The following is a 24693-nucleotide window of genomic DNA, read 5'->3' as shown; positions in this document are numbered from 1 at the left end:
AGTAGGCGGGGGACACCCTGAATCAATTGCCAGCCAATCGCAGGGCACACAGAAACGAACAACCATTCGCACTCACACTCACACCCAGGGACAATTTAGAGCGTCCAATCAGCCTGCCATGCATATTTTTGGAATGTGGGAGGAAACCGGAGCACCCGGAGAAAACCCACGCAGGCCCGGGGAGAACATGCAAACTCCACACAGGGAGGCCGCAGCTGGAATCGAACCCGGTACCTCTGCACTGTGAAGCCGACATGCTAACCACTGGACTACCGGGCCGCCCAGCCAAACTAGTATTGAGAAAAAAAAAAGCAACTTTATGAAGTGCAAATGAGAGAGTGATCAGGCTGGAAAAAAAAAAAACCAGACCTTGAGGCACCGACTGCTAATATCAAAGTTCATAGCAAAGCATCACATCATAACAATGAAAATAGAATTCCATTTACTGGAAATGATTGAGTGGCCATTTCTTCTTTGCACTCGCCCCCCCCCCCCCCTTCACTTTTTGTCTGAGGGTGGGGGTGTATTGATCCGTACATTCGCACCAATCTTCCACCTTAACCAGCCCATGTTCACGCCAGGCACATCCTGCCAGCCGCCGTCGCTGGTGCCGAGCTTCCGGGTTTAATAGACCCGAGGAATCCGGTCAACAGGACACTTGGAACCCGGAGGTGACAAGCTTGCCTTTGTACTTTGTGTCTGAGGACACGCATTGTTATTGTTGTTTGCAATAAGGCGGAAATTCATCATCTTCTGAGCCGCTTGATCCTCACTCGGGTCGCGGGGGGTGCTGGAGCCTATCCCTGCCGTCTACGGGCAGTAGGCGGGGGACACCCTGAATCGGTTGCCAGCCAATCGCAGGGCACACGGAGACGAACAACCATCCGCGCTCACACTCACACCTAGGGACAATTTAGAGTGTTCAATCAGCCTGCCACGCATGTTTTTGGAATGTGGGAGGAAACCGGAGCACCCGGAGAAAACCCACGCAGGCCCGGGGAGAACATCCAAACTCCACACAGGGAGGCCGGAGCTGGAATCGAACCCGGTACCTCTGCACTGTGAAGCCCACGTGCTAACCACTGGACTACCGGGCCGTTAAGGCGGAAATGACGGTCTGAAACGATTTTTTTTCTCCCCAAGTGTGACGGCATTGCAAAATTTGCCATTCAGCTGTACCTTGTAGCGTATACATTGTAAACATTTCATGCTTCATTTCAACAAAACTCCTCTTCATTTGGGCACTAGGAAGCAAATTTGTTTGTTTTGAACCCAAAATATTAGCCGGATTTCACGGAAGCGCAACCGGATCCGTTTTTTCTGCTTTTCCCGTATTTAATATTCGCCCCATCCGCGGACGCGCGTGCGTACATGCGCTCCTCAATTCAGCCCGCTCCCCAGCTTCATCAACAAACTCCAGTCTCGTCCAGTCCCCGGTTTTGATCTCCATCCCGCCACTTAACATCGACTTTTCTTCTCGTATTCGTTTTAAACAATTGACACACGAGGACTTTGTCCCACGTTTAAGTATGCGCAGATACTTTCTCGGGATTAATGAGGAGATTAATTAATTTAGCAGGTCGAGATGTGTCGGGAGGCGCTGAGAAAAGACGCGGGTGGATAAGGGCGCCGCTTAAAACCGTTTGTAGGGATGAAGATCGTTAAGTGGGCGGTGAGTGTTTTAATCCGGAATTCAAATTGAAACGGGTGGAACGAAGAAGTATCATACATGATGGACAGGATATATATATATATATATATTTACGTCCATTTTTTTTTCATATGTGTCATAACTGTTCATATCGACCTAAAATATTCATTCATTCATCTTCCGTACCGCTTGATCCTCACTAGGGTCGCGGGGGGTGCTGGAGCCTATCCCAGCCGTCTCCGGGCAGTAGGCGGGGGACACCCTGAATCGGTTGCCAGCCAATCACAGGGCACACAGAGACAATCAACCATTCACGCTCACACTCACACCTAGGGACAATTTAGAGTGTTCAATCAGCCTGCCACGCATGTTTTTGGAATGTGGGAGGAAACCGGAGCACCCGGAGAAAACCCACGCAGGCCTGGGGAGAACATGCAAACTCCACACAGGGAGGCCGGAGCTGGAATCGAACCCGGTACCTCTGTACTGTGTAGCCGACGTGCTAACCACTGGGCTACCGGGCCGCCCCGACTTAAAATAATTGATGTAAAAAAAACACAACTGGGGGGGGGGTATCTTCGGCCCCATTTTGTACAGTATGTACCGATGTATAATGAGCAGGTCCCGGGTCACGGACCTGCCCCCCCAGGGGGTATAAGAAGGTGTGTCAGGGAAGGCAGTTCAAAAAAGGGGTAAAGCTCCCCCGCCCCACAACACTGTCGCGCTCACCCGACCTGGTCTCGCAGGCCATGATCATGACAACGGAAGGAGCGCCCGAGAGTCTTCCGAAGCGTCATCCCCCCCACCCCGCAGACCCAGCAAACTCCAGAACCTTAAACGCTGTTAGTAACGTTAAGCCCACGGTAAACTGCAGCGTGGGCTCAACACACCGATTGATAATTGAAAAGTAAAGCGGGGACGATTAATTTTGGACGGCGCGGTGGTTTTAAAAGAAGGCCGCGGCCCCCCGTCGTCTTTGGCAGTTGACGTGAGAAACCTCGGCGAATCAAAGCTGCGGCCGGGGGTGTCTCGGGGGTGTGTGGGGTATCCGCCCGTCCATCCTCCATCGCTCGGATCGGTTTTAATGCCCACCTGAGGGACTACAGGGGGAGGGAAGCAAGAGGCTCTCTGACTCCGCGTCGATACTTTTGCTTTCCAGCTGAGCAGAATCACAGCCGCTCTGCTCTTAACTAATCGAAATCTAAAGCCCACCCCGCTCCACTTCGCTCCTCTGTTCTTCCTGGCGCTCCACTTTCTCTTCCTCCTCACCAACTTGAGGAACAAACTCCCGAGCTTGTCGGCGCTAAACACACATATGGTCTCCCTTTTGATCTGCTTCTCGCGCGGGCACTTAACATCGACTTTCTTTCGCATTCGTTTTAAATGTTGACACACGAGTACTTTGTCTCACGTTTAAGTATGCGCGGATTTCTTTCTCAGGATTAAAGACAACCGGCTGCCATGTTGAGATGGGTCAGGAGGCGCCGAGAATGGCAGATTAGTAAAGGTCTTCATGTTTGTTCTTCAAATGGGAACGGATTCTTATTTTTTTTTGGTTTGGCGTTGTTATAAATGAGTTATAAACGGGTTATAAACTCAAATCCTACTTCAGAAGAGCTTACTTTAGCGGCAGTCCTAAGAATAATTTTGTCTCATATGGAAATATTTTTCACAACACAAATCTGTGTTCCACAAACAAACGTTACCCATCAAAATCCTGGCAGGGCATCAATATTTTGTAAGATATAGTATCGATTAGCAGGATATCCTTTGTTAATCTTTTTATCTCCACAAAACAAAACAAAAAACAATTTGGAAGGCTGAAACTTTGGGAACGCCAATAACTGAAAAAGACACACACTGAAGCAACTCATCTTTTGGATTACAACCCAAAAGCTTGTTTTGAGTCCCGCGAGAGAAGTTCAAGCTCCCGCAAATTCTTTCTTGAGAGTGCCGAAAGGTTCGGGGCTTGGCGGCGGAACAAAAGGTCATCGAGCGCTTGCCGATCACGGGCGAAATCTTCTCAGCAGTGGAAGACGCGATGGTGTGATGAGGAACGCTGACCCCGCGACCTTTTTCATTTAACACCCTTTATAGTCAAGAGTCCGACATCTTGTCTACACTCACTTTTGTGTTGTTCATCGAAGGCCTGCGTGACGGAGCAGATACACCCGTGCACTAATCAATACACGTTGACACTTGCCTGCGCACGCATGGATAGCGAGGCTAACTCATCGGGGTTTGTGTTTTATTTATTTTCCCCCAGTCATTTTTCACGAGAGATTTATTTTGGAAAACCTCTGGAAAATACAATAATGCAGCCGTTACTTAAAGCATGCTATTGAACGCTGGTATATTCAGATATTTTGTGATGTTTTCTTTAACCAATGTATGTCTTCTCAGAGGTAAACTCTTGAACCTGCTTTGGAATAATTGCAAGTAAATGATTACAAATAAGATAAACCCTTTGGAATGCTTTTAAATGATTATAAGTGAGATAAACTCTTGAACCTGCTTTGGAATAATTGCAAGTAAATGATCACAAGTCTGTGCCACTTGGTTACACAACAAACAGTGTGGCGTAGGAAGGGATGAGAATGGCCACTCACCCCTCCCGATGCACACACTTTAGAGGATAAAAGGAGGGGAGCGATGCTACTTCAGCAGAGTCCGCTATGGGTTACCGTACGAACGCCCAGCGAGTATCGAAGCTCACTCTGCTGAGGATGTTGGCTCTCCACCCTACTGGCACACGGTAAGAGTTCTTTAGCTTCATACAACTTGTTTGAACTGTGTTATCATTTCTGTGTGGGACCAATAAAGTGCCTATTGTTGGTAGCCAGAAGTGTCTTGTCGTTATTTCTGAGTGCCTATCTCCGACGATCCTTTATAAAACTTGATATTCATTCAAATTGAGTATCAGAAGTGTTTCAAAACAAACGCCGATTGCTGGGCTAACATAGAGAAGTATTTCTTTAAAATGGAGAACCCCCCCCAAAAAAAAACAATGGACACGTCATTAGTCCAGAGTAAAAAAAATAAAAAGAATCAAATAAAATAAATCGTCGCATCTCGGAAGGATATAAGTGATGCAAAAACAAGTCTGTCGCCGTTCCATCTTTATTAGTCACACGGTGAAAACAAGAACACAGCTTACCACGACACAACGATTTGATACACGGTGGATTCAAACTGCGTTTCAGAGAGGCCGCATGCAAGCACGATACGCGCAAGTTACTAGCACGACTCCACATCAGCACAACACGCTGCGCATTCACACACACACACACCGCTACGGGATAATCATACAACGCTCCAGAACGAGTACGTTTTTGTCTTCCGGCAACTAAGGCAGAGTTACTAAAACTGAATATTTAAAAATTTCTTGAGTGGAGCCGATTGAAATTGACTGCATTCTACCAGAACTCGTTTGAAAAAGGGAATGAGAGAGACATGTTTTGGTAATGGCCTTTTTTTTTTTTTTGGTCCCCTGACAATTGATTTGAAGACGAGGATGCGACGGCACAGAGAAAAAAAAAATTGGGAAAATGGATGGAAAATGTACGTCGCCTTTGTCAACATTTGCCATTGTAATCCAGTTGAGTGGAAATAAGGTGATGTGATGTCACATGATGCCAACCGGAAGGCTTCTACCACGTTGCATCATGCCACCGTGAGGCCACTTCGGTTCACTTCCTCCATCATGAAATGTTTCCACTTTTTTTTTTTTTTTGGGGGGGGATGACTGATCCTCCTCACTTGTTACTTACTCTTCAGCTCTTCCTCTTCGCCTGCGTTTTCTCACCTTCTGTCCCCAAAGACGAAAAAAAAAAAAAAAAGGAAAAAGGAAAAGTTTTTTTCCAAAGCTTTGAGTATGCTGGAGAAAAACCATGATGAGGATCTCAATGGCCTCTGGAATTAGATGGATAGAAAAAGTCTGCACACCCCTGTTCAAATGCCAGATTGTAAACCCCAAAAATTGTACACCCCCCCCAAAAAAAGGAACATTTCTGCGTCTCTATTTAGCTGTACAGGTTATGAGTCAGATTAACCAGACCCCCCCACCCCTCCCCGGCGCACCCAGTCTCTCTCTTTCTCTTTTTTTTTTAAATTCATCACAAAACAATCAAAAAAGCTGTATGCACACTTTTTGTCGCCACTGTACTTGCGAGGAAGTTTCAAGAGCAGTCTGATAAGATACTGGATTTTCTTTTTCTTTTTTTTTTTTTTTTTCCATCGAAACCGACAAGAAACTTGTGAAAAGCTTTGACACTTGTTGTTTACAGGTGTGTATCAGTGTTAGAAGCTTTCTGCTGACACCACCACGGGAAAACTTGACTGAAAACAGAGGGTGGAAAACCAAGGAGGGTCGCGAGAGTGGAGGTGGAACTGGTAAACGCCACCAGAAATCTTTTCCCAAAGTAAATAAATTCTTACTGCCTAAATGAGATCACAGTTCAAATGCACTCACAGGCCCAATCACTTTAGAAATAGATCGTATCCACGCAAATATCGACGTCTTTCTCCATAAAACAATGCATGAAGCAACACGTCACAAAGCAGAAAGGTCCAGACGGTAACGATAATTTGCACAAAAAAAAACAAAAAAAACCAAAATCATCACATTTGTTTTTCCACTGTATCAATTTCATGTTTCGGTTGCAATGTCGTGTGCAAAAAGCTACATTGGTGACTGATGGGAGACATGGCGAGAGGCTCTTGCGATCGTAAATCTGTCGTCAAATGGGTACGTTTCTTTGAACACGGATGACCGGAGGAAGTCGTTCCCACGCGGGGGATTCAGCCAGTCACATACACCACGAGAAACAAATAAGACGTGCAAGATTCATACGAGACGGCATGATATGTAATATCGGATATTAATACTGTACACGTTGGGACTTCATTGAGTGTTACAATGAATAACAGCTAATTTGCTAGCGTCATACAGGCTGACATCAAATAAATAGAAAAGAGGGGGGGCGGGGGGAATGCATGGACCACTCCTGACTCCAACTATGACGAAGGAGGAAAAAACAAAAACCGAGCAAATCATTAGGAATGACTAGAAGTTCTAAATTACTAAAACAACATGAACATACATCAGAGCGTTAGCCTTGTTTTTCAGCCAATAAATAAATTAGCAGGTGAATTCATTCATGAGCATCACTGTGGGAGATAAAACACTCATACACACACACACACACACACACACACACACACACACACACACACACACACACACATAAACCTGTAAATCTTCCGATAATTTCTATTTAAAACGGAGCGCTTGCTTTTAAGCCTTCAAATCCGAGCCTCATTCTACATGATTTTGAAAAATAAAACCGAGAGTCCCGATTAGGTTTTTCGCCGTTGGGCTCACCGCAAAAAAACCTCGAAGCTCCACGTTGATGCCAATCCCCTTTTAAACCATGAAGCGGTGCTCCTTGCCATCATGCGCCATCAGGATGACATTACGGTTGGAGGTCCAGATAAGGCGGGCCAGCTTCAAGTGGTTCTGGGAGCCGGGAGATGCCGGCTGCACGGGGGGGACCTGGTAGGTCTTAATGCAGCGTAGCTGAGGGGCTGAATTCAACATGCCGATGCTTCCCAGCAGACTGGTGTTCATCTGGATCGGGACAATTCCCCGCAACCCCCCACAAAAGAATATTCTTTACTACTCTTTGTAATCCCTAACATGGAGCTCCACCCATTCCGGGTGGTCATTGATCACTTATTGGCCATTGAATAGAGTCATGTGAAAAAGTAACGGGCGCATGCTTTTTCACCTGCCAGAAGGAGATGTGACTGTCAGCGTTGGAGTAGGTTGCCAGGTAACGGCCGTCGGGGGCAAACGACACTGCTGTGATCGGACCCTTATGACCGTGGATATTCTAGGCACAAATGGAGAGAAAGTCACAGTTACGAAAAGGAAATTATTATATTCGGAAGAGAGCCACTTGGGCATCGCATACTTGAAAGTATCTCAATCATTTCGCCTTCAATTCACCCGCCGATAAATTCTATTTTGTGTGACTGAAGATAGGACAAAGAACAAACGGTGGCGCTTGTTGAAAATTTCATTGCGACAAAGCAGAAAATCGCCGGGCTTTTTCTTGACACTAAGTGTTTTGCTTTGAGCGAGATAATTCCATCAGGTGAGGGGGCAGTGTGCTGCCATTGGCCGGCAGAACTGGCGAGGCGAAATAACGCTACGCGGCATCGTGGCTAACCAAATAAAGTGTCCCGACAGATGAAAGGTGTGTAACACAATAACGGCCATCGCAGAAATCTCCATCCCGACACGGCCTGCGTCTGGGATTAGAAACGCGCGCCACTCGATGAGATTAAGGCACGTCGCCTTGGGCGCCCAAGACCCCCAAATTATCGCCCATATGTGGTTGTAGAGAAGAAAAATGTAATACCGCGATGAAATGAAAATCTTCTCGGCCTTATATTAGATCCCGGTTGCGTTCGGTGAATTTTTTTTCCAGCCTTCCAAGCCAAACTCAGTCTTTTCAAACCCTCTTAATCGCATTTTTCCCCCTCAATTTTTTCGCTTCAGTCTTCGGTTTCCATTGCCGTATTTCAGTCAACATCACCATCCCTCTTTTCCATTACTTCATCCCCTCAGCGCTTTTTATGTGTTGTCAAAACAAATGGATGCACAATTCCAGTGGAGAAACAATGTAAGACAAAATGATCACTGCCATCTGCGTGCACCGCGACTTGTACAACACAGCCGGCTTCCAATAAGAGACAAAAATGAAAACGGGCCACATAAACAGAAGGTCAATAAAAGTCAATAAAAGTCAATAAAAGTCAATAAAAGTCAACAGAAAGTCAATAAAAGTCAATAACTCGTTGGTGCAATTTCTCTTTCTTTGCCCTTAGATGTCAGAGAAGAAGTTGTAACCATGGAAGCATGACGGCATTTTTTTCCAAGATTTGGGTGAAGGGAGGGGATTGCCATTTCCATACCTGGCATTTTCCAGTGCGTACATCATAGAGGGCCACCGAACCTTGTCGAGCGCCGACAGCAATGCGGTGACTGCGGTCGCAGTAACCCACCATGTAGAATCTGAAGCGGTTGCCCAATAATGAAACATTGAGAACATGAGAGTGAAACAAATGTTTCGGAGTTTCTTTATTCCCTCGTCACTTACTTGCAAATAGCAGGAAAACACTCTTGCAACCCTTTCTTCTTGACCAGCGATCCTTCGATGCAGTACATGATGATATCCATCACCTTAGGAGACAATCATGTGAGATGGGGAGGAGGAGATGCATGCGATTCTTGTTAATATTGATTACCTCAACGAGCAAGTCTACAACATCTCCAGGCATCTTCTCGATCAGGATGTCAATCACTCTCAATATTTCAGTCTTGGCTCGGGCTAGAGTGGTGGTGTGAACGTTCTGCTGTGACTGAGAGTTGGCCTGGGCTGCGTTGTATCGATGGACCTGCGGAAATAATATCAACGCATTTGTTTTTCGGAAAATATATTTCTATGCCGAGGTGAACACGCATGGCGTCTGGACAATTTCCTTGATTGCCATTCTTTTCAATGGGGAAACGTGAGCTTAGTTTATGGTATTTCAGGTTACAAACAGGCATAAGCAAGCCACTTAAATTCATTAATCGAGGTTCGATTGGAAATACATCTCTGTCAAAATCTTCAGGCACTACTGAGAATTCATTTGGTCTCACCTCTCTCGCAATGGTGGTGATGAAGGCTGGCGGCCGGGCAGTCGCAATAAGCGAGAGGGCGTGTCGAGCAGAGCGCGCCGAATCTGCCGGTGGGTTGAGCGGCAAACCCATGGTAATGCTGCAGACGAGAGAGGAAGAGAACTCCTCTACAATGAAATTGTAAGAGCCGAACAGATTATTTTTCCACCTTCATTCAGACAGCGAAGATGGGGGGGGGGGGGGGGAGATCCTGATCTCTTGGCCGATTATGGATCAAATGGTGGATGTTTGCTGATTTTATTCACCTTTATGTGCGCTAACCGTTTACAGCATCTTTTTTTTTTTTTAAGGCAATGCCCTTGTTACTGAATGAATAAAAGTTCGAATGAATTCATAATACATTGCACCACGCAATGCGTTCTGGAAACAGAAACGGAACATTTTTTTTTTCCAAACAGTATATTTTTACTTGACTATCGATATTTATGGTGAACAGGGACCAGGCTGGACAGCAAATATTGAAAAAAAAAAAACGTGTATAAATGACGCTCAGCGAAATTCAGTAGGGCAGGTGAAGCAATTTTTTTATGCCTCATATTTTTTTTCAATTAAATCAGACAGTAAGCAAGAGAGTGTGTGTGTGAGAGAGAGAGAGAGTGAATGAGAGTGTGAGAGAGAGAGAGAGATTTACAAATATATGAAGTGAAGAGATTAGCGGGCAGCTTATAATGTCAAGGCTGAGTCAATGGCAGCCATTCACCAGAAAACGGCATAATGGACTCCCACAATGCAACAGGAATCACACACGCACGCACACACACACAAACAGCTGGCCCCTCATTTCTCCAAGCGTATGTGAGTGACAGAGGGGGGGGGGGAAAGGCAAAAGGAGGGGGGAGCAAGGCCTTGTTAACAAACGAGTGAGTCAGGGAGGAGAGAAAGAGCGCAAAAGGGAAGCGAGGGAGTCAGAGAAGGGGTGGTGACTTGAACGATTCATCTCCCCTGATTACAGATCACAGCCAGAGATTAAGGTGGGTAATAAGTTCGCCATAAATCAGCCATGCTGAAATGTTTAATTTCATTTATAGTGTCGGCTGTAATTGGAAACAGTCACAATGTTGATATAAGGCACGAGGTGCAGGGAGCTAATTGAACTGAAAACCAATGAGGTTAATGACCAACATTAAGGACATGTAATGAAATAATCGGAATTATCGTTAGGGCCCACACACACACACCCACACACACACGATGATAAAAGGGGGATATTGATTGTTATGTGTGAGGAAGCAGCTAATAACATCAGTCACATTGTTTGAGTCATTGCAACCAGAAATCAACCCCCCCCCCGCTGACTTGACAGGTTAAACGTTTGACTTTCTGAGCAAAGTACAGGCCGGTGGGCTTTCCGGTGGCGTGAAATTAGAGGGTCAAATAATTTTGGAGCGTAACGACGTGCGCATTTTTTTTTAATACCTTAAAAAAAAAAAAAAAAAAAAAAAAAAAAAGCCCGAAACGGCCAACTAAACATGGAGCAGAAGGCAGCTGAGCGACCAATTGATTTGTCTCGCATCAATTCAAAAAACATGAATGGAACCAGATTTCGTTTTCATTTGGCATCAAACTACCCCAATGCAATTTTTTTTTTTACATAATTCATGCCATTTTTAAATGCGACCTTGTGCCTTAGGTTTTCTCTTTGTGCGTTAGTTTCAAGTTGCTGGTCTTACCAGAGTGTTTTTTTTTTCCTTATCATTTCCTTTTTTGGGAGGGGGATAAAGAAATGAACGCAGCAGGTAACGCGGTGGTCTGTCGACAAGTGTTCTGGTATTGAAAATGTCTAAAATGTGTGCGAGTCTTCCACAACGGGGGCTCTTCCCCATTCTGTACAAATTGAAAAAAGGATTATCACTTTCACTCGCAGACTCACACAAGGCGCTCTGTAAGGAGTGTATTGATGACTAGTAGTGTGCAACAGGGACAAAGAGCCTCGCTGCGATTCAGCTGCATGGAAATACTAGCTTCTGTGTGCGCTCGCACTTCCTTTCAGCCCGTTACACATTCAACTCCTCGTATGCTGCCTTCTCCCTTCCCTTCTTCAACTGCGCCAATGGTGTGAGGAATTAAAACAGGGCCACAGAATCCACAAAAAAGCAAGTGGAGGAGTGGATGTCTGTTTATCCACAATCAAATAGATATGTTGGACTGCAAGTTGTGTGCATATTTTTCCTGAGATATTTATTCATTCATTCATTCATCTTCCGTACCGCTTGATCCTCACTAGGGTCGCGGGGGGTGCTGGAGCCCATCCCAGCCGTCTCCGGGCAGTATGCGGGGGACACCCTGAATCGGTCGCCAGCCAATCGCAGGGCACACAGAGACGAACAACCATTCGCACTCACACTCACACCTAGGGACAATTTAGAGTGTTCAATCAGCCTGCCACGCATGTTTTTGGAATGTGGGAGGAAACCGGAGCACCCGGAGAAATCCCACGCAGGCCCGGGGAGAACATGCAAACTCCACACAGGGAGGCCGGAGCTGGAATCGAACCCGGTACCTCTGCACTGTGAAGCCGACGTGCTAACCACTGGACTACCGGGCCGCCCCCTGAGATATTTATTTTTTCTTTAATTGCTGTAGGAGGGGGCCAGAGTATCAGAAGAAAAAATGACTTAAACGATACATTGGCTGCTCGTATGATTGACATCCTCTCTACCCAATCATCTCTCGGCACCCACAAAAATCCCGAAATCGTACTTTACAGACTCACATCTGTTGAGTCGGCATATTTGCACAACAACCGATGAATGCCAGCCTCGGGAAAGGTTTCCTAGAAAACACGCGCCTCATTTTAGGAAGCGGTCATTTAACGAAGACGGATGAAGGCCGAAAATGGCTGACATGTCAGTGCAATGCAGACGATGAAACATCACGGTAAATGCCTGCAATCTAATGAAAGTCTCCATCTACGTTTTTCGTGTCGGCTCCTTGTTGCTCAAGTGCCGCGCCGCGTCGGTTGTGCAGCTTTTCACAATATTATGAAGTACGATACCACAACACAAAACAAATTAGAATCAGCGCAATTCAATTCTTCATATAAATATAAAGCACTTTGGAGAGCAAAACTCAAAATTCATGGATTAAAAACGGATTTTCCCCAGTTTGGTAAACTCGGAGAACAAATGAACTTGATCCAAAAGTGATCATGGGAAATTTCAGGAAGGAACTCACTTGGCCAGCTGCTTCTCGGCATCAGCACAGAGTTCCAGCAGCCCCATAAGCACGGCAGACACGTCCATGTACGGCTCCCACACGGTGAAGCCTCGGCCGATCAGATCGATGGCGGTGCGACGGATCGTGCTGTGCGGTGGCAACTTTGGGCTGGGGGGCTGCAGTAGCAGGAAGGTCAGGGCCTTACCTGAGACAGTCAAACACTAAGAATGACTATTTCGCCAGGGAATCAAATGCGATCGTATATGACTTCTATTCGTATCGGCATACGGCATACGGTTGTGTTTCGGCGGCCGAGAATCCTGCAATAAAATTAACATTTCATAATTGAAAAATGGAAGAAAAACGGGGGCACAACATGCTCACAGAGGAGGAAGCAACCGAGTGAGCTGGGAGGTCATTTCATAGCTGATCTGACATTTGAGCCAGCCTCTGTGGGGACCCGCTGACCATTAAGGTTCCCAAAAAAAATATCCCCCAACCCTCAAAAACGTTGCCCTCCCCCCCTATCTCCCAGGTGACCGACTACCAGTACATCTCGCCCAGAGGAATTCAGAGCCTCGGCAAAACAAGGCAGCTCAAACACCAGAACCTACAACATTCAACAAAAAAAAAGAAATGACATATTCAACGTGAAGAGTTCTACATTATACAAGGTGATATTTTGCATTTCTCTCAACATTTTTCTTTTTATGGATCGATCTCATAAATGTATTTGTATTCTTGAAGGCAAATAACAAGGACGTGTTTTCATGGCAGCTACTAACTTGTCTTTTCATACACAATTCAATCAATGTGAAACAATGCAATCAAAACTAATACGCTCGTTCCACGACAAGCGAATTTGCGGAACGCCCTTGTCGTGCGTGTGTAAAATATGCAAATGCGCATTTGCCGAGTTAATTGCAACTCCTGCTTCTGACAGCTAATCAATTTGAACTCCAGAGAGCGATTCGTTTCACATAAGGCTATAATCAGAGATATATATTTAATATAGCGGCCTGGTAGTCCAGTGGTTAGCACGTCAGCTTCACAGTGCAGAGGTACCGGGTTCGATTCCAGCTGCGGCCTCCCTATGTGGAGTTTGCATGTTCTCCCCGGCCGGGCCTGCGTGGGTTTTCTCCGGGTGCTCCGGTTTCCTCCCACATTCCAAAAACATGCATGGCAGGCTGATTGGACGCTCTAAATTGTCCCTGGGTGTGAGTGTGGGTGTGGATTGTTGTTCGTCTCTGTGTGCCCTGCGATTGGCTGGCAACTGATTCAGGGTGTCCCCTGCCTACTGCCCGAAGACGGCTGGGATGGGCTCCAGCACCCCCCGCGACCCTAGTGAGGATCACGTGGTTCGGAAAATGGATGGATATATTTAATATATACACTGGATGGGTGACTGCGTGGGAGGCCTTTGGGGGAGGAGTGTGATGTGAAGGTCATGGGGTAGAAGATCACTGGTCAACATCAAACCTCTCATGTGAATATGTATGCGGATTCTCTTCTCAAACGAAGAAACCCCCCCCCCACCCCCCCCAAAAAAAAAATAACCTACAACACGTGTCAAGATGTCATGATGCGATTGATGAAGGTGGAGATTGTGGGCGGGTCTATTTTATGTAAGTGCGTGTACTTTTTACCTGTTGAAAGTTTGAGCCAAATTCGACTTTGTAGCCTTTTTTTGGTGTGTGTTTATAGACTATTCAAGATGGCTGGAGACTCAACTGCAGCTTTTCTCCGAACGTCAGTGAAGAAAAAGTGAGAGTAGTCTCACCACCGAGGTCCATTCCTCTTGGTGGACATCTTTATTTAAAGGAAGGCTCTAGATTCAAATGACTCGATATCTATTGACAAAGCATCAGTCGGCCATAATGGGCTGTTCGTTAGAGTAGTAAACATGTCACATTAACACCCGCCGGGTAATTAGAGCAGGACTTTGGTCGGAGGAAGCGGACAAAGGGAAGAAGGAAGGAGTGAAGGTGGAAGAGAACGTGAAACGGCAACAGATTGGTACATTTTAATTTATTGGGCCAACACGCTTGTTACTTTCTTTCCCCCGCCGCCGCCGTTCCCGTTTCCGTCTGCTACTGTCGTGAAGGCAAATCAATGTTAAGGACTTAGCGGATAAAAGGCTCGATCAGAGTGACTGCAAAGAGTGACGGTCTTGTCTCGTCTCACGATTCATGCATAAAGCCTCACTGTCAAACGTTTCTGAGCGTATACAAGAATGACGTGTTTGAAGTGTTTGAAGAAATTGAATTTCGGTTTTGTGCAACAATATCGCAAATAATGTGAAATTTTCTCATGGCATTTTGTAAATACTGTTTTTGTCCGCGGTACTGTACACAAGAAACCCAACAACAACAAAAGAAAAAAACAAACTCAATTTCCAATCAGCTCTAATGAATGTTTCAAAATGCCAGCATTCATGATGAATGGACCCCTGCTGGGACTTGCAGTATTTTGACATTTACGACGCAGATAATTGTCCGGAGAGAGAGCACGACGGACAGTTTGTCTCTTTCACCCCCCCGTCCAACCCTTCCTTTGTCATCATCTGTCCGTCATTCCTTCCAGCCCAGGCTCAATCCCCCCCCCAACCATCCTCTACACTCTCGGCACATGAAAACATAAATCCATACGCTGCCATATGACGATTACTGTCGCCACCTTCTCTCCGGGTAGACGGCTCTCATTTATCACGCACGCGCAGCACTGTATGCCAACAACACCAATCCATCTTTCAATTTCATGACAGAGACAGGTGAAGTTACGAGACGCGGTGGACGCAGAGAGAAATACAATTGACTGGATGGGAAGAGGCCGTAGGACGGACTGATCGAATGAGCCCAAAACCACCGAGGAGACCGACCGGAATGAAAATGTAGAAACAATATTTGACCGTCACGCCTAAGCGGATTCCTCCAGTTGCAGACTTTCTTTCTCAACCTAAGGAAGACGAGTCGACCAAAACAATTGAACCGGAGTCGCAGTTAAAAGACCGCGTCATAGCGAAAAGCTCAGTATAGTACTGATGTATGAGATTTTTAGGGGGGGGGGGCTGGAGACCATTCAGGTGAGCTACACCTCGTGTGTTCAACTCACCGTGGATTAAGCCTATCAGTGAGCAGACAGGCACCGTCTCCGGGTGGATGCCCCCAGAGACAACCAATCAGAGCTCAGGAGAAGCAGAACGGAAGAACGGCTCTGCTTAGCGCGGGTTTGATGCCCGCTGAGGCTCAAGTGCTGTCGGCTCCGTGTGGCACAGGCTCCGATCAATCAGAGAATTGGTGTGTGTGTGTGTGTGTGTGTGTGTGTGTTGGATTTCGCGGCAAGCTCTTTAAAGAGTCAAGCTTGGCAGATTAAAATCAATCTCAACTCTCCCCCCTCACCTTTAATCCATCTGTGATTTTTTTTTTTTTTTTTTACCCCCATGACTGTGATTGTATTGTACCAAAGGAGATGCTCAAAGTTCAACCTGCCTCACGACACGGATTGCGGTACAATGTTGTGGTACGGTATGAAACAATGATGCACTTAACCCTGAAATTAGGTTTAGAAGTGTCCAGGTTCTGCAAAATGTCAGCAGAAGAAGCAATCAGCCGTTTAGACGTGTCTACTGCTGTCTAACTGAATCGCTGCACAATTTATCACTGGAACAAGTTTTCAGCGCAGCAGCTCACATCGTTTTTCCAACTTGATAAAAAAATCCCTCCAAACAGCAGCTAAACTTGCAATTGATAAATCCAACAGCTCTATGAAAACAGTCACGTTCAAAGGCATAATTTTGCGACGGTTCATCCCGACACGAATAACGTTTGTGCTCTCGGTGACTTACATGTGTGTCGAGCCAGGGAATAGTTTGAAGAACCGCCACTCGTTGGTCCAAAGCCTTCGGGGACCTGGCCGCCGGCCCGAGTACGTGCGGCGCCTTTTGGAGGTTCAATCTCAGCCCCAAACTCCGCCCCGATGACGCCCAGCAACACGATGGCGGTGGCCTGTTTGCGGCGCTCCTCGTACGAATTGGAGATTTTCTTGGCATTCGGCGGAAGGTTCGAGAGGCAGCCTTGCACACACAGACAAAGAGAATTGTTGGATGCGTTACTTTAAGTCGATTTCATCCTTCTCGCTATGAAATGTGTTCAAAATAACGCCTCGCCATGAAGCTGATAGCAACAAAAGGCAGACGGTGCTTCTATTGTCGGGGCTTGGCCGTTATTTACACCCAAACAAATGCGGGCATACATCTTTATTGTTCAACTGAGGGCCTCTTGGGCGGCCCGGTAGTCCAGTGGTTAGCACGTCGGCTTCACAGTGCAGAGGTACCGGGTTCGATTCCAGCTCCGGCCTCCCTGTGTGGAGTTTGCATGTTCTCCCCGGGCCTGTGTGGGTTTTCTCCGGGTGCTCCGGTTTCCTCCCACATTCCAAAAATATGCATGGCAGGCTGATTGAACACTCTAAATTGTCCCTAGGTGTGAGTGTGGGCGTGGATGGGTGTTCGTCTCTGTGTGCCCTGCGATTGGCTGGCAACCGATTCAGGGTGTCCCCCGCCTAATGCCCGGAGACGGCCGGGATGGGCTCCAGCACCCCCCGCGACCCTAGTGAGGATCAAGCGGTACGGAAGATGAATGAATGAATGAATGAATGAAAGCCTCTTGTTACAGTGCAGACATACACAGCCACTCGAAGAGTCTTTCGGCTTTTTGGACACGTGCGATAGGACACACTTCTTGCCAATTCTGCCGATTTAAGTGTTAAAAAGAAGCTGGTGTGTATGTGTGTACAATACATAACGGAACCTGCGCTGCGGGGAACTATGGCAGCAGACTCGTGAAAATTGCATGTGTGGCAAAATCACAGTAGGAGATGCGAGCTCCTTATACACGTGGTTTAAAAAAAAGCACACAAGCCCAATAAGGGCAACGTATAAATTGTGTGCACGCGTTTGTGTGTAGGTGTGTGCGAGCAAGAGAAAAGAGAGGATGCAATTTCCTATTACCATCAAGCCGTCAGATTTTTATTTCTGATTTTCTCTGTCTTTGGGTGAGTGAGCAAATCACTCTGACTGATTTATATGGCAGGGAACAAAGCGCCTGCTGACCACACCCACCCACACTCCACCCTCCTTCCCACACTTGCAGGAGGACGTTGTAAGATGAACATACAAAAGAGAGAGAGAGGGAGCCACTGCGCCGTCTTGCCGTTGGCCTTCCTAGATTTGTTAATGCAACCTGATATTCTGGTCATTATTTAACATGACTCCTAAGTCAGAATCATATTATGAATTTCTAAAGGCTCTGCAATTATTTATGATATACAGTAGCTTATGCATATTTTTTTCTAACTGGGGGGAAAAATACATTTTTACAGCACATCGGATTTAATTTCCAGAGTGGAGCCGAAAGCAACCTCCTGTCTTTATGAAAATAAAAAAAAAGCATTTTACATTGCAGACATAAAATACGAAAGATTGGAAACAAAAAATGGAGTCCGAGGATCATGACAAATATCCTGCAGTGCAAGCCTGAAGCAACAATCACTTACGATTGGTCACAGGGGAGTCTATCACGCCCAAATCTCCCAAGCCAGCAAAGGCAACCATATTATTGGCGATACATATAATACAATGCATCATATTTCATTTTTTGACACAGCTTCTGTAATATTTATATACTGTATTGATGTTGACGGTTGAAGTATGGATATAAAACACACATTTGATTTGGATGGAGGTACAACTGTGACTTGTGCAAAAAAAAAAGATCTATGCGGTGGATGGATGATGAATCCATCGTGGCTCCTGGGATTATTAAAAAGAAAAAGGGTTATGAATCGAAAAGCGAATGTCATATGTCAAATGTTCATCTGCTGTTAGGTTGAAACAAATGCTGCACACAATGTTGGTCAACCATTTTTACGTGGACCATATTGATAGGGTAATTATGAGAAGTTGACCTTAATTACAAGCCAGTATATTCATCTAAATGTCGGGGGGGGGGGGGGGGGGCATTTCACAATATTACGGGTTTAAGACAGAAAAAAGATAAACACCAAGAGGTCAAAATAAGAAAGATTTTAAAGAAATTAAAATGGCCATCTCAAGGCTGTTCCCCATCGGTTCACATGGGTGAGTCCGAGGTTTGTAAGTTACTCCATTTTTCAGCCCCTCAAAGCCCCCCTTCCCCCATATTTTCATACTATATCCTGGTGCTCTTTATAATGAGATTGCCAAAAGGCCAGCTGTCATTTGGAAGAAGGCCCAGCGGCTGGCTCTGATAAATGGATTAGAGATGGCATCCGTTCCCTGGGCCAGAATGGGCCAGTAGATAACAGAATTACAGATGGACTTCCAACCAAAATCACACAAAAAAAGTTACAATTTACAGAAAGGCAAAAAAAAAAAAAAAAAAAGTGATGGTAGTGTGAGAAAAACGTTTAAATAGGCATTTGATTAGAATATATCTTGAGTGAAGAAGACATGACTTAACCAGCAGTGTGGTTTGATTAAACTTATGCGAGTCAGAGTTCCCGCGCTAAAAAAAAAAAAGTATGGATGGATGGATGGATCAATGAGACTCCAAACTTTCAACTTTACAGTTGGGCCATTGGTAGCCATTTTTGATCATGTAAAAGCTTTTTTTTTAAATTTATTAAAGACTGGCAGGTGCTCTGAACTTTCTAGGTGGAATGAGATGTCTGCAGACAGTTGTTGGCTGAATCTCATCCTACCTGCGGTCTCTCGGCCCGTGCGGACAGAATGATTGATTTTTGAAGGCCATCGATCCCCTTCCTTCACGACCGAAAGATCTATTATAATGACATTGTATCTAAATCTTATTTGTTGGTCAACCTGCTCCCAAACGTAACCCAATAAAGTAAAGAGGGGCACGAGCAAACTCTCCTCTCCACTTGCCTACGTTTGGCTAAATCGTCGACGGATTGGAATGAAGGTGGAGGGGGGGGGGGGAGCTATCTGGCTAAATAACATTATCCGTAAGAAAATGATTTAATCTAAAAATATCTTTTAAAGGTCAGACGGACAGAGAATAATGAGCGAGACAGGGCTAGGAATTGATTGATGGATGGATGGACGGACGGAGGGAAATTCAGGAAAGGCCGGCACGAGTAGTCGAAGCGGCTCGAGAGTGGGAAACATTTTTGGGACTAAACTTCAGACTTTTTATTCATAGTTTGGCTGGTCCTATACTTAGGATGCAACATATTAGTCAACATCGCGGGTTCCGAGCTGTGCATAGAGCCCCTGACAACTGAGATCTTGGAAACACTGGGAGAGACAAAGCCCTCAACTTCAATAAGATGAATGCTCAAGTAGGGGGAATGAAAAATATTGTCGTAATGTTGCGCATACTGTACCTGCGGTCAGAAAATTTGAAAAATAAGAAACGCTAAAACCTTTTTTGGGGAACTCATGCAAACAAGCGTATCAACCTACAATCCTGCAGCGTGGCTTTGCATCTATTGGTAATCAATAGGAGGCTGGTAAAACTTGATCACTCGGGACCGAGGGAAGGGGATCAATATCAGCAGGAAACTGATGTGAGAACGAAAGCATGTAGAAGGAGAAAGCCAACGGTAGACAGAGTGGACCGTGGAAAAGTACAATGGAGGAAGAATTCCTTTCAACGCGAGTGTGCTTGCGCCGTGGAATTCTGTGGTGGTCAAGGATGCACTGCGTCCTTAAAGTGAATGTCAGGGGACATGGAAGCTTGAGAAATAATTGAAAACACAATTAAGACGATAAAGGAAAAAAACAATTGGAAATCCTAAAGTGGTTATTGCCCTTCGACCCTGTCTAAGTCGGTCTAAAGGTTAAATGCATTTTATTGTCTTCGGACTGACAGACAAGAATCTGCGCTCATGAGAAAGCTCAAGGATGATGGGAAGAGGCGGATCGGACGTTGCGTTGGATTGTGGCATGATGTGTTTTTTTAAAGAATCTCTTTAGCCTTTTATAATTTGTCCGAGAAGTATAATTGAAGCGATTCCCCGATTCAAGAAATCCATCCGCGTCATAAATCCAGATTTATCATCGTTAAACTTACGGTTTTGCCGATCCAAGCCACATTTTAATATCACATCAAGACACCCCAAGAAAATACAAATGCACTTTTGAAAAAATTTACAAACCGCCGTGGTCCTATGCCACAAAGTTATTGCCCCAATCATATTTTTATTACTAATCATCTTAAATTTACGCCGCACCTTTGCAGGTGTCCCTCAATGTGTAAAAAAAACAGCGCAAACTCAATCATCGGAAACAATCAAGAAGGTTTAGAGTCACCGCCGCGAACATTCATCTCTGCGCAGATTCAATCTGTGCCGAAGAGAAATGTGAGCTGACCCAAACAACCTCCAGGCACAGATATTAGATTAGCAGGGGAGGCTAGCGTTTCGGCTAACCGAATCACAACTGAGCTAATGACACCGAGAGGTGAGGGTCAGCCTGACCTTTCACCTCTGACCTCTATCTGCTGCGCCGCCGCAAACGCCGGGGTTGAGAGATGGAAACAGGAAAACCAAAAGTTGAGTTCAGAAAAGAAAAGGCAACATTTTTTTCAGTCATGTTCCTTGTTTAGCGTGCGGAAGAATTAATGGGTTCTTGTCATGAACACAGAATGCCTCCCAAAACCAGTAAATATAATTACATAATACTGGCTTGTGCGTTTGTGTATGAGGGGGGTGGGGCATCTCGCATAGGATTCCCCCTTTCCCTGTTTTGGTGGATACTTGGTGTTTGTATGATTTTAAAGATTTAATGCTGCACAGAAAATGAAAAATACTGCTGTCAATAGAGGGCAAAAAATATATAAACATGGCCAGTGTGAAATGACAAATTCTTAGCGACGTATAGAATATTGATTGTTCTGGGAGAAGGATGGGGAGGAAAGTAGGAAGGAAGGGAGCTGGGAGGCTAAAGGTGTCAAATCATTTTTTAAAAAATAAGTTAATAAGGTTGGATGTATGACGTCGGCAAAAATATTTAAACGTCATAAGACAACTGGACATTTGTGTAAAGTTACATGTGTCGAAATTTAAAAGTGAATAATCAGCAATTGGAATACCTGCAGTAATGTCATCATCAGTGACGTCCATTTCCTCCTCGGGAGCCTTGGCCTCAATTGGTTGCGCTTCAGGAGGTGGCGGAGCCGCAGTCGAGGGTTCGGTGGATGCGCCGGCTAAAAGATAGAAGCACACTTAATTAAAATGCACGGGTCCGAACTTTCACGGGGTTTGCGTAGCCGTTAGTGTTCTCATCACAACAGGTTTCACATTGATTCCGATTTTCCCGGTGAAGTAGCTAATAAAGGTTTATTGGACCTCTCCGTTATCAGGGGAATTAATAGAAACACACACCTGTTCCAACAAACAGGATACACTTAGTGCCTTCATTAAAGTCTTATCGCTCCATTGCCAATTAACAGTGCTTTTCATTAGCCAGGCCTAATGAATGATTATTCCCTAATGAATGGAGTGACAAAAGGTAATTGAACCGATGCTGGGCTAATCTCTGGTTAAACAGATTCATTAAAGAAATCCACATGGGCACTCGAAACACTGCGTGCTAGAAAACACTCATCGTTGCTCTCTGTGTTCATTTGAGCAGAATGACACAAACGCAACATCTAATGAGAAATCATTAGAAAAATTATACAGCAAAATTGTGTTATCTCGGCCCAATTGAAAACAACACATTCAAAGTGAGCGCATGAGACAAGGCCTGTAACAACATTACAATAGCACCGGGTTCTGAGGAAGAACTATTTCATTATTGGGAATTTCATGTGCTGGACAAACAGAAAGTCTTGCAAAATTGTGAAATAGAAGGAAAGTGATTGCTGTTGTTGTTGTTTTTAATGTTTCGGTCAATCTGTAAAATGTCTCCGCATTGGCCTACTGCAGCACAAGAGTGACTGTGATACGTGGTCCTATGGTAAGCGATGTTCTGATAATTTTTAAAAATGGCACTTATTGGGGGGTCTACGAAAAGAAATTCAGCTGCCGTTGTATTTTTCGGCAAGAGAATTTAATCCATCTGATATACAGACCCGCTTGCCACTGGGACTTCCACACCATTGCTTTTCACATCGTTACAAAACGCATCCAACCAGGCCTGTGATCTATAAGTCAGCTGCTGGAGAATGAAAGAGTTGAACCCCGCTGCGGGAGAAAGAAGAGGTGGGGTGGGGTGGGCATTGTAGAATGGAGGACTGAAGGTGGGGGGGGGGGGGGGGGGGTTAGGATGGATGGGGAAGGGAGAGGGAAAAGAAGGTATTCCTGCCTGCTCCAAGGTCAAGCTTGTCATGTCAGCCATGACACATAGCTCCCAGCATGCCTTGTTAACCTCACGCACCTTTTCCTCCTACTCCATTGTGTCTGTTGCTCTCTCTTCCTCGATTCAAAACACATACTTCCTCTTTTCTGTAAAATCATAGCGGGCCGATTCCACTTTAGTCTGGCAATCGGGGCTATTTGGTGATCTGCGTTCATTTTATTGATACCGTGACTCCTAGAACTACTGAACTTCATATCAACACACACACAAGGAGGACAAAAGGATAAACACCAAAAGCAGTAGGTGAAGAAAATTGGGGGACAGATGCGAAATATCGCAACAGAAAACGGCATGGTGGTTACTATTCAGTGATCAAAGAAACAGCTGGCACACACAGTGAGTTCAAAGGGCCCAATTGCATGTGTGCATGAGCGTGGAGCTGTGAAGAATGGAGGCGATTTTGCGTAACGTGTTCGTTAAGGTTGACGATGGGACTTTGTCATCGTTTTTTGATTTGAATAAGCTCTGTTGTAGAGTTAGCTGATGGTATCCATCTATGTTCTCTCTGGTGGCGTCCTGCACGCAACTTCGGATCACCAGATCGCACCCATGCCCAAGATCCGATCAAAGCCCCACCTGCCATCTTGTGGTAATTTATCATAGTGAAATCATTCCCACGAAATGATGGCACTAAATAATCGGTGTTTTTGCCAACATATTTTTACATTTTGGCATGAAACGAGTTAATGAAGTGAGCGGGATGACTGGTGGTTATTTGAGGTTAACTACTTGCCCTGCGCCACCTCTCCTGGGCTTCCATTCCGTATTTTGCCAGAAGCCATCCACTTCGAAGGTTAAACTGCAAGCTTTAATTGTAATTCTTTGTAGCATGTCCGGCTAGCAGGGTTCACAGATACCTCCACACCAAGAAAAACAACCCAAATAATGGATTCCTCATGTCATAGTGAAAATTTATATTTTTAGGTCAAAAATGAGTCGCAGAGATTAGCGATAAAAGTAGACGGCTACCTGCATTGCATCATCATGACTTGATTTTCTCACGATAGCCCTGATTTTCAGGACCAGAATAACCCACTTTTTTATTTTTTTTGTCAGTCAGCCTTGTTGTGCTGTGCATAGATCAAATTCAGTGACCCTATAACCTCACTCTATCTTGCCTTCGGTGTTCCCTCCCCCATCTGTCCTCCCTCTTCCCCTGGGGTCACCCGTCCATCACTTCCCTACCTCCCCCGCCTGCGGTACGGCAGTGGTAACACAACACTGACCGGTACCCATTTCCATGGCAACTCTTCCCCAGAGGAACCCCCCCCCCCTCCTCCCATCCAGCATCCTCAGCAACTACAAGGCAACCCCTGGAAAAATACACACATACATACAGGCATAGTATTTTAGAAGAGTGTTTCTCATAAAAAAGGTGGAGATCAACCCATCATAAGATCTAACTATAGACAAAAGGGGGAGCGAAATTGGGGGGGGGGGGGATGCATGGGAAAGCAGAGAAAACGAAACAGCTGGATGGATGACGAGAGTGAGACAAAGGCAATGTGATGCTGTTGGCCTACTGATGCAGTGCGCACCATTAAAAGTCAAACGAATCATAAAAAAAAGACCAAGCAGTCTTAAGAAAATCGGAAAAAGTTGCCCTCTCCATGTCACTAAATTGTTTGTTCACTTAATAGATGTATTCATCACATCCAGACGAGATGACTGAAATGGGGTGCTATTTATTAGGGACGGACCAATATCGAACGTCACAATGCAATAGAATCACGAGATGAAACTAACGGTCCGATTGTTATCACAGGAGTGTGGGGA

General features: G+C 45.4%; 1 protein-coding gene across 1 annotated transcript in view; it reads right to left on the bottom strand.

Annotated features, from left to right (window-relative positions):
• Positions 1-5390: 5390 nt before the first annotated feature.
• Positions 5391-24693, bottom strand: part of LOC127591184 (WD repeat-containing protein 7-like) — a 34854-nt gene continuing 15551 nt past the window's right edge. The window contains 9 exon segments of the mRNA XM_052051066.1: positions 5391-7280; positions 7441-7545; positions 8633-8732; positions 8818-8900; positions 8966-9115; positions 9363-9480; positions 12576-12762; positions 16402-16629; positions 21647-21760. Of these exon segments, the coding sequence (XP_051907026.1) occupies positions 7077-7280; positions 7441-7545; positions 8633-8732; positions 8818-8900; positions 8966-9115; positions 9363-9480; positions 12576-12762; positions 16402-16629; positions 21647-21760 (1289 nt within the window). The 3' untranslated portion in view covers positions 5391-7076.

This window comes from Hippocampus zosterae, chromosome 18 (assembly GCF_025434085.1).
Source record: "Hippocampus zosterae strain Florida chromosome 18, ASM2543408v3, whole genome shotgun sequence".
In the NCBI taxonomy this organism is placed as follows: Eukaryota; Metazoa; Chordata; class Actinopteri; order Syngnathiformes; family Syngnathidae; genus Hippocampus; species Hippocampus zosterae.
Note: the sequence above shows the minus strand (reverse complement) of the source record. Positions and strands in the feature narration are given on the sequence as shown.